General features: G+C 45.5%; 2 protein-coding genes across 2 annotated transcripts; both read right to left on the bottom strand.

Moving 5' to 3' along the window:
* Positions 1 to 610: 610 nt before the first annotated feature.
* rbp3 (retinol binding protein 3) lies at positions 611 to 3,184 on the bottom strand. The gene is made up of 4 exons (XM_068754772.1): positions 1,991 to 3,184; positions 1,460 to 1,650; positions 1,030 to 1,172; positions 611 to 936 (listed from the first exon to the last, which is right to left on the bottom strand). Exons 1-4 carry the CDS (start codon positions 3,182 to 3,184, stop codon positions 611 to 613), a joined length of 1,854 nt encoding a protein of 617 aa, XP_068610873.1.
* A 4,912-nt stretch (positions 3,185 to 8,096) lies between these two features.
* On the bottom strand, positions 8,097 to 9,846 carry gdf2 (growth differentiation factor 2). Its single transcript, XM_068754692.1, is given in 4 exon segments — positions 8,097 to 9,010; positions 9,375 to 9,699; positions 9,753 to 9,815; positions 9,817 to 9,846. Coding segments are annotated over 4 exon segments (1,332 nt in total).
* Between the last annotated feature and the right edge of the window lie 845 nt (positions 9,847 to 10,691).

Here is a 10,691-nt window from a genome sequence, read left to right as displayed (position 1 = left end):
GCCCTCTTTAATCGCTAAAATCAAACAAATGATCCAAATTATTCAGGAACTGTGTCCGTGTCCAACACGGAGTCTTAATCTCAACCTCTGTTTCTCATCTGCAGGATGACTCCTCTGATCACTCCAATGCAGCCTGAACCCTGGATGGAGTTTCTCTGTTGTGACAAAGAGGTAGAAGTCGATATATTCACTCCATTAATGGAAAGATAATGCTTTGATTTAACAAAATAGTTTTGTTCTCATTTCCAGATGTTGGCCAAGAAGGTTGAAACTGACACTAAGTTTTTCATGTTCTTTTTAAAATTGAAAACGTGAACTGTGATGCTTCCTGTTTTGATGCTAGATGTGACAAACACACACTTATATTTTATATTTCAGCATTTTTTTTATTGCATCCTACCATCAACATTGATTATGCCAAGGCCCACATGACATAATGGAAATACAGAATATCCAATACGCCATCATGTGATGGTTTTCTGACCAGATGCACAAATCTCACAAATCCTAGAACCTAGATAAAACATTAACATGAAAAAACTAGTTTAAAAGCATATTCATGTAAATGAGTGTGATTTATTTCCTCCCTTGGTTGTCTTGACAACGGCGTTTACTTCTGGCCTGCAAAGTGCTTGTTGAGGATGCCCTTGGCGGTCTCCAGGGCAGCGTCAGCAGACGCAGGTATGTGAGGTGCGATGCCAGCCCCCTCCCAGGCTGGACCAGCAGTGGTGTCGGAGTTGACGGTGGGGATACTGAGGAAGATGTCAGACTCCCCAACACGGAAATTCAGAGGCGGGTGGGAACCCCCAGCAGTGGTCTCCCCCACGATCATGGCACGGCCGTGCTTCTTCATTATGTAGGTAAACTCCTCTGCAGCACCAGCGGTCGCTCCGCTGGTCAGGATGATCAGGCTTTTCTTTGAGCCGTACCTCGTTCCTGAGGAGAAGGATATATATATATATGGTGCTTTCGCAGTTTCCTGCTACACGTTAGGGGACTTTACACAATGAGTAATATTTATTTTATTACCAGTGAGTTCAGGCAGTGTCCAGAGCTCCGTGGTGGTGCCAGACTGTCTGTCGTAGAGTTTGTCCAGTACGAACTGCTTGTCAGCATCAAAGAAGTACGAGCAGAAGCCTGAGATGGCTGTCGTCGGGCCTCCGATGTTGTTCCTGCAGAAATAGTTACAAACTTTACAAAGCTTCCACTCACACGCGCCTTTTATTGAGGAACTGCTTTGCAAGTGATCCTGATTGCCTTTTTCCAAAACTCAATTATTCCTCTAGTTTGTTGGTGATCCATATTGTTTAATCCTTTAACTCACAGACATCAATAAATACATGTATTTTTTTTGCTGACTGAGTTGTTGGCTTGCTCTATAGGCACAATGAGCCTTAGCAGCTTTAACTGATACTTATAAATAGATGCTTTGACTCGCTCCGTGAGCAGGATCACCTACCTAAGGTCAACGATCATAGCGTCAGTGTTGACGACTTTGTTCCACGCATGCTCAACAATAATCTGGGCAATGGCCTTGACCTCCTCAAAGTCCCCGAACATGTCAAAACGTAGGTAGCCGATGTTGTTCTCAAATACGTCAGTGTGGAAGGACACTTTGACCAGCTCAATGAACATCTCTGGGGAATAATCCTGTGGGAGAATAAAGGCCGTCACTTAAAATAAATAATGAAAAAGATGTATTTCAACCAATATTCAAATATGTACTGTATAATAATAATTACTTGGAGCACTGCAAATATTTGAATGTTTAAAACATTTAGTTATTTATCATTACCTATTTATCATTGCATCAATACATAAACTTTTATTCACACCCATATTAAGTCTATGATTGTAAAACAAAAGATGGAACCTCAGAAACTAAATAGAAACTGTAATAAAAAAAACCTATAGCAATACACACAATGTTTAACCGTGTTAACATCAAGCGGCAAGTTAAAAGCACCCATCTGATGTGCGTGGGTCTCACCATGGGTGGGAGGGCTGGGGTGTTCCTGGTCGTCATCAGGCTCTTGTCCCCTGAAATGCTCTTTAGATCAGCAGACAGCTTCGTTTCGAGATTCTCCCTGAAGTTAATTGCAGAGTAGTTTCCATTTGCCAGGAGCCCTCGCAACCTTTCTGCAACATGCGCTCCCACATCTTCAAAGGCGTAGTTGTCGGCAATTAGGGTCGCCGATTCTTCAATGATGGCCGGGACTTGTATACGGAAGTTCACGATCTTGATGGCGGTAGCGAGAGCGTCCTCAGCATTGACTTCCACGTTAGGGGTGACGCCTGCAATCTCCCAGGATGAGCCGGTGATGGGGTTGATGGACTTTGCTGTCGGCACTGTAACGTAGAAATCTGTATCGCCCACTTTGAGCTTGTCGAGCTTCACGGAGCCCCCCGTGGTCTTCTCACCCACGACCGTGGCTCTCTTCAGGCTCTGGAGGCAGTAGGCAACATCCTCAGCAACGCCCTTGGTGTTTCTGCTTGTGAGGATAATGAGCGGCTTGGTCTCGCCATATCGCTCCCCAAGCAGTGCGGGCATAGAAAACAGTTGAGTGGTTGTGTTTGAGGGACGGTCATACACGCTGTCAATGTGAATCAGAGGCTCGGCTTCAGTGAAATAAGACACGATGTACGGGATTCCCGTGAGGTCGCCGCTGCCGGTGTAGCGCAGGTCAAAGATGAGAGCTGAGGTTGGCAGGATTTTATTCCAAACCAAATCTAGGAGTAAAGGGCCAACCTTTTCAGCGACTTCTTTCCCAAGGATGTGATCAATCCTCAGGTAGCCGATGTTGCCCTCCAGGATGTCGAGCTTTATCGATGTCTGGAGTACAGCCACAAGTTGCTCAGGGGGCAAGGGAGGCATCTTCGGGTGAGCCACAGGGACATAGTGTGGCTCAAAGGAGACCACCAGCCGCGGGTCACTGACTGTTGTCTGGACTCCACTACTGAGGATGTTAGCCAAGGTTTCTCCATCTGGGATGTTCAGAATCTCCGTGTTGCTGCTGGCCGCTTCAATGGCCTCCTTCATTCCCACCAGTTTCTCTGGTGAGCAGTAATTGTCCATGACAATTTTTGCCATATCAACAATCAGACTTGAGGAAAAAGAGGCATTGATGAAATTAAGATTTCCCAAAACGAGCAGGAATGCCACCATGAAGAGGACCTTTGCCATTTTTGTTAGTTTAATATGACAAAAAGTGAGACGTTGGAAGCTGACGTCTTCCTTCTCTGAAGAGGCTCTTTGTCAAATGGCGGTGCTTTTCCTGTGTGGTTTCTGTTAGCACACACACATAAGAGGATTTACCCCACAATAAACCACTAATCGTATTATACTGCATTCTTCTGTACGGCAACAACAGCCTTGCCACGTAGTTAACACAAAGGTGTTGCCAAATGCAAGGCATGCTGAAACCCCATTCAAAGCTACATGTGTCAAATAAGGTAAACTTTGTGTCTGACAAATATCCAGATTAGCGCTGGTGAAAATATCCATCCTGCTTTGGTAAGCTTTCCTTCACTAATTAATCCACTTGTTGTCAGTATTCAGAGTCTGGAGTTCTTAAAGTATGCATTTTATAATGTAGTTAAAGATTCAAACATAAAAGGTAATCTTGAAAAATCATAATTCATGTCTCACCTTTAATTCAACACGAAGCTAATTAAAAAAGAATTGTTTGTGGTCAAAGAAGAAAATTAATTCATAGTTAATGCCTGGAAAGTAAGAAAAAGAAAAATCAAGACTGAATTCTTTTATGGCGCACGTTTTTTTCCTCAAGTGGCCAAAGGAAGTCGGTTTAGATTTGCTTGGTGCTTCCTCCCTCTGCTGGCCTTTCGGCAACTATGAAAACAAAACATAGAACATTTCAGTTTGCTGAAAAAACACAGTACAAACAAAGATAAATCAGTGAATTCCAATTCATCGTCAACAAAATTCTCTAAATTAGGAGTATTTACACAATTTTGTCTGCACTGACAATATTTAAATATGAAATATAGTCAACAAATATCATACATTAGGTGCATTATGGTGCAATTAGTAGCTTTAGGGGTCATGTCTGGGTCGCCCCACTGACGACATGTTTACACAGTTTGTGGGCCTGTGGCTAAAGCCTTCTTAAAATGCATGCAGGATGGAATCGAGTAAAAAACGCACACTTGTTATAAGAGCAAAGTTTCAAAAAGCATTTTTTTCTTCATCTTTTTTCTCCTCTATATATATATATATATTGTCACTATATTGTGGTCTTTGGTAATATTAAAAATAAATCTTAACTTTAATTTTTTTTGCACAACAAGGAAATATTAAATGTGGAGAATATATGTTGTCAAGTGTCTCGTTCTCTTTTGATCCACCCTCTCTATGAGCTAGAGATTAGATGGTATTATCCATCCATCCATTTTCTTCCGCTTATCCGGGGCCGGGTCGCGGGGGCAGCAGCCTAAGCAGGGAAACCCAGACTTCCCTCTCCCCGGCCACTTCTTCTAGCTCTTCCGGGGGGATCCCGAGGCGTTCCCAGGCCAGCCGAGAGACATAGTCTCTCCAGCGTGTCCTGGGTCTTCCCCGTGGTCTCCTCCCGGTGGGACGTGCCCTGAACACCTCACCAGGGAGGCGTTCAGGAGGCATCCTGAATAGATGTCCGAGCCACCTCATCTGGCCCCTCTCAACGCGGAGGAGCAGCGGCTCTACTCCGAGCTCCTCCCGGATGACTGAGCTTCTCACCCTATCTCTAAGGGAGAGCCCAGCCACCCTACGGAGGAAGCTCATTTCAGCCGCTTGTACCCGGGATCTCGTTCTTTCGGTCACTACCCAAAGCTCGTGACCATAGGTGAGGGTAGGAACGAAGATCGACCAGTAAATCGAGAGCTTCGCCTTTCGGCTCAGCTCTCTCTTCACCATGACGGATCTGTGCAGAGTCCGCATCACTGCAGACGCTGCACCGATCCGTCTGTCGATCTCTCGCTCCATTCTTCCCTCACTCGTGAACAAGACCCCGAGGTACTTGAACTCCTCCACTTGGGGCAGGATCTCCTCCCCGACCTGGAGGGTGCACTCCACCCTTTTCCGACTGAGAACCATGGCCTCGGATTTGGAGGTGCTGATTCTCATCCCGGCCGCTTCACATGCGGCTGCGAACCGATCCAGTGAGAGCTGGAGGGCACGGCCTGATGAAGCCAACAGGATCACATCGTCTGCAAACAGCAGCGATCCAATCCTGAGGTCACCAAACCGAACCCCCTCAACGCCCTGGCTGCACCTAGAAATTCTGTCCATAAAAGTTAGGAACAGAATCGGTGACAAAGGGCAGCCCTGGCGGAGTCCAACCCGCACTGGAAATAGGTCCGACTTATTGCCAGCAATGCGGACCAAGCTCTGGCACCGGTCATATAGGGAGCGGACACCCCGTATGAGGGGGTCCGACACCCCATACTCCCGGAGCACCCCCCACAGGACTCCCCGAGGGACACGGTCGAATGCCTTCTCCAAATCCACAAAACACATGTGGACTGGTTGGGCAAACTCCCATGCACCCTCAAGGACCCTGCCGAGGGTGTAGAGCTGGTCCACAGTTCCACGGCCAGGACGAAAACCACATTGCTCCTCCTGAATCCGAGGTTCGACTATCCGGCGGACCCTCCTCTCCAGTACCCCTGAATAGACCTTACCAGGGAGGCTGAGGAGTGTGATCCCTCTGTAGTTGGAACACACCCTCCGGTCCCCCTTCTTATAAAGAGGGACCACCACCCCGGTCTGCCAATCCAGAGGCACTGCCCCCGATGTCCATGCAATGTTGCAGAGTCGTGTCAACCATGACAGCCCTACAACATCCAGAGCCTTAAGGGACTCCGGGCGGATCTCATCCACCCCCGGGGCCCTGCCACCGAGGAGCTTTTTGACTACCTCGGCAACCTCGGCCCCAGAGATAGAGGAGCTCACCCCCGAGTCCCCAGGCCCTGCTTCCTCACTGGAAGGCATGTCGGTGGGATTGAGGAGGTCTTCAAAGTAGTCCCTCCACCGATCTACGACGTCTCGAGTCGAGGTCAGCAGCGCACCATCCCCACCATACACAGTGTTTACCGTGCACTGCTTCCCCCTCCTGAGATGCCGGATGGTGGCCCAGAACCTCTTCGAAGCCGTCCGGAAGTCGTTTTCCATGGCCTCACCGAACTCCTCCCATGCCCTGGTTTTTGCCTCAGCAACCGCGGTAGCTGCACTCCGCTTGGTCTGTCGGTACCTGTCAGCTGCCTCCGGAGTCCCACAGGCCAAAAGGGCCTGATAGGACTCCTTCTTCAGCTTGACGGCATCCCTCACCACCGGTGTCCACCAAGAGGTCTTGGGATTGCCGCCACGACAGGCACCGACCACCTTACGGCCACAGCACCGATCGGCCGCTTCAACAATGGAGGCACGAAACATAGTCCACTCGGACTCGATGTCCCCTGCCTCCGCCGGTACATGGTCGAAGTTCTCCCGGAGGTGGGAGTTAAAACTCCTTCTGACAGGAGATGGTATTATCTCCATCCAAATACTAATCTGAGTGTTTTAAAGGGAGCCCCGGCTGTTCATGTCTGGTGTAAAGCATGTGTGAATTATGTTGTGCTGCGATGTTGTTGTATCCCAGCTGGAGTGAGTGCTCTGTCTCCAACACCATCTCTGGCCAATTGACAGTAATTGGTTTCGGCCTTCGTTTAGAACCAGAAGCTCTCTCGTGAGCTGAGGGCTGAAATGACAGCCGCAGGTCATTGGGAAGCTGAACTCTTCCCACACTCACTAAATGATGAACAAGAGAGTGAAGTTACATTTTTATTGTACTTTTCATACAGTTCTGATTACAGCCGCTCTCCACCTTCCCATGACCATTATTTTGACGTGATCTGCATACGCAGTAGACAAATACACAGCACACGAGAATGGAATTGACAGATATCTTTTTGTCATCGTCTTTATAGATATTGCGTATTATCATTATTGTGAATTGTTTTGGTCATGTTAATTGTTAATTATCATGGTGTAAAAATTGACAGCCCGAAACAGGAGAACACTTCACAGAATATGAAGCGCCAAGGTCATTCTAAAGTCATGTTACACTTTATAACCGGTGGTTAAACAACAGATAGAATGGCATACAGCTGCTTTCACTGAGGGGATTCGGATACCATGACAAGTTATTTGTATTTACTGGTGAAAACATCCCATCGAAGCTTGTGACTGGAAAGACACCATCATCATCATCATCATTATAGGCTGCACATTGTTTTTGCTGTATCACAATAACCTTTCTATGATAATTCAGGAGCATTGTGCTGCATTACTCCGAGGGGAACTTTAGGGGAGACAAAATTACCCTGGGGTTGTGCAGCCATTTCATCTCCCAGCAAAAAGGTTGTTGGTTTGACTTCTGACCTGGGGCCTTTCTGGGTGGACAATAATGCAAGTTAGGTGAACCTATGAACCAATTGTTTATGAATGTGAGTGTGATTGGTCTCTATATAGATGAGCTGGTTACACCACCATGCAGAAAAACCAAATGCAGAATAATATAATTATGCAATCCAGTATACATGTATAATCTGAGATTTTAATGTACAGTCGGTACTAAATATTCTGCATGTGGATAGAAAAAAACTACAATGTTAATGTACAGATTTACAATAGAACTAGCAGAGGATTGACAGATGAACAGAGGATATTACAAATCACCATTTTAATGCAATTTGCTGTCACAAATAAATATTTAATTTTAAAATAAAACATTATCCTTAAACAAGAAATGGACTTTTGTTAAATTCCATTTCTAGTTTTTGTATCGAGTTCACTTTTTACAATACATTCAACATAAATATACAGTTTTATGAGACCAAGGCAGTTAAAGGGTGGGAACTCTTTTTATATACATGTAAGCAGTCTTAAATATGCAATGCAAAGACTGTTTTTTTTAATATATATTTATTTATTTTAGATCTTGGTGGTATAAATTTTTGAGTGACAATAATAAATTCAATAAAACTTCCGGGCTCCTGTGTCAAAAATATACATACAGCTGATAATGTGATAATATAATATTCTTATTATTATAATATTCTGACTACCTGCACCCGCACTCTGCCACCTTCATCTCCTCATAAAGGTATCGGATGGTGAGCCGGCCATTCTCCTGATACATGACGGTGATGGGGTCCAGTTTGATGGGAACGCAGCAAGCCATGTTGGCCTTCTTGGGGTTCCTGATGTTAATCAGCGTCTGGATGAGCGCGTGTTTCGATGGCGTCGATTCATCTGTCAGCGGGTGGTAGCACAGCCCTCGACATTCGAATGCGTCATATTCTGGAGGTGCAACAATCCAGCTGTCCCAGCCGATGTCTCTAAAGTTGACTTTGAGAGACGTCCGCCTGCAGTGTTCCCTCTCTGCCTTCCTTTTCTTTCTTCGTAGTGGCTGAACCGCTGGGATCTCGTTTGTGGGCTGATCTCCATTCCAGTTGGCGCCCAAGTGCAGGATTGCTTCTTCTTCATGGAGGACCATCTCTCTCAGCTCCTTCTCTGCCTCCCTCCTCCTACTGCCCAGGTCGTCTGAGAAGACGATTAACGCAGCTGAAATGTTATCTCCAACAGACGAGCTCATAATAAAGCAGCCTGTTCCTTCTCCACCTTTAGAAACCCTGCAATCCATCGTATCCACCACTACATCAAAAACGGTTGCTCCATGGCCCGTCCTGATCCAACCTTTAGCAGCTGCGGTCACGTCCAACGTCTCCCACATGCCCTGCGAGCCTGCGACCTCTTTTTCCACTAGTAGCTGGGCGGTCGACGTGAATTCGCTGTAATCCACTTCATAGATTTTGACAGTGGCCTGGAAATTGTTGCCGCTGACCCCTGATCCAGCCTCTGGGAGGAAGAAGAGCTGCAGTTCAGCAATAGTGATCCTTTCATGGGCGGGGAGACTGACGTTGAACTGCAGCCTGTGCTTGGACTTTGTGCCATTTGTGATGGAGAGAATGATGTCTGTTGGATTGATAAAGAGAAGGCAATCAAAAACTTGGGGACCCAAAAAAGATAAGAGACAATTACCATGAAGTTCATTGTACTTTTTTAATTTTGCATTTTTCCAGTCAACTATGTGAAATTTTGCATTAAAAAAAATTGCTACAATCATTTTTGTGACTAACAAGTAGTGAGAACAGAGATCATGCTGGGAACCGCTGGTTTAGAGATACCCTAAACATTGAACTTATATAAAGGCTATTGAACGAGTAGAAAAGAGAATTCGATTAAAGTCTTTCCATTCCAAAGTAAAAAGTCAGGGTATCTTTATTGACAGCACATTACTGTAAACCAACTTAACATTATACTCTTTTGTACGCTGTACCTTGGACAGTGAAGCTTCGTATGACATCAGACTGAGGGATCGATGAGCTGTCCGAGGCGTACTTATCGTAAAGCTCCATCATAAACTGAGGAGGAGAGCTCTTACAGTACTCCTGAGGAACATCCGACAGGTTGAGTTTCCTCAGAAAGCCCTCCTTCATGTTTCCCAGGTGGTCCTCCATCCTCGGGTCGGTGTCTTCCTCCTCCAGAACAGAGTCGAGTCCCTCCGAGCTGCCTTGGATGTCATCATTGAGAGGTTTACAGATGCAGGAGCCGATAGAAACCGCCAGACTCAAACACACCGGGAAAAAGAGCGATGTGCGACTCTGCATTTTGAAATCAGATTCTTTCCAAGTCACTGAGCGAGCACGAACCTGACCTTCTTCCTAGCTTGAAAACAGAATTTGCAATGACAAGGTTTGAAAATGGCGATCTACAATGCAAAGGATCACAGTGCCGATGTCCGCTCCCATGCTCCCAGAGTAAACAGGGGGACTTGTGTCAACCGAAATAGGAGCCTGTCCACGCTTATCACTGCCATTGATGGCTTCTTTTAAACTTTGTTAACATTAGCGGGTTGGCTGCTAATGAAGACACTGTAAACACTTTGCAGCGATAATGAGGGAGGCAGTGGAAACTGTGAGGTTACTGACAAGCAGACAATTCTAATGAATGTCTTCCCCCCAGACAAATATTTCAACTCCTGGGGCCGGAGGAATCAAAAATAAATGAAAAAGCAAATTGGTAGATGTTGGTTTTTAAGAATAATAATTGTAAACTAACTAGACAGCATGGCGAGCACAAAGCTCCATTGAGACCGCTTAGTTTCACTGTTGTGTCCAAAAACAAGTGCAAAAACAGATATCTTAAAATGTAATGCTCCACCCTTCCACCTACTCACTTTCACAGCATTCCATCAATTCGTTTATATCTTGCCCAAAGAGTCAAATTTTACACTATTGAAAAAAAGTTAGGAAAAATTCCTAAGTCCACACTTTTGTCTGGATCCACTCCAAAATGTAATTTGTCATTTGCTGTTATGTGTCCAACACAACATCCTCTGTGGAGTTAACTTTGGTTTTTTTGAAAAATTGTCTTCATTTTTGTTTTTGAAAATACTATTTTTCTGTGTACTACTCATAGCACTAAGAGCTAGTGTTGTCTAACAGCACATGCTCAGTGTGGTAAATGCTGCACTGACCAAGAGAGAATGTGCTTCAGACAACACGCCACCCCTGCCAAGTCTGTCGTCATTTCTGTTCTGCAATTTGAATCAGTGCCAGCAGCTAAATATAAGATAGAGGACTAAAATATAGGA

The sequence above is a fragment of the Brachionichthys hirsutus genome, chromosome 21, assembly GCF_040956055.1.
Source record: "Brachionichthys hirsutus isolate HB-005 chromosome 21, CSIRO-AGI_Bhir_v1, whole genome shotgun sequence".
NCBI lineage: Eukaryota > Metazoa > Chordata > Actinopteri > Lophiiformes > Brachionichthyidae > Brachionichthys > Brachionichthys hirsutus.
This window is presented reverse-complemented; position numbering and strand designations above follow the sequence as displayed.

Excerpts from the sequence above, each read along its gene's own strand:
- rbp3 (XM_068754772.1), bottom strand. The coding sequence starts at position 3,184 with ATGGCAAAGGTCCTCTTCATGGTGGCATTCCTGCTCGTTTTGGGAAAT. Across the intron at positions 1,651-1,990 it reads CCCCAGCCCTCCCACCCATG|GATTATTCCCCAGAGATGTT; the intron begins GTGAGACCCACG and ends ATTCTCCCACAG. Across the intron at positions 937-1,029 it reads GACACTGCCTGAACTCACTG|GAACGAGGTACGGCTCAAAG; the intron begins GTAATAAAATAA and ends CCTTCTCCTCAG.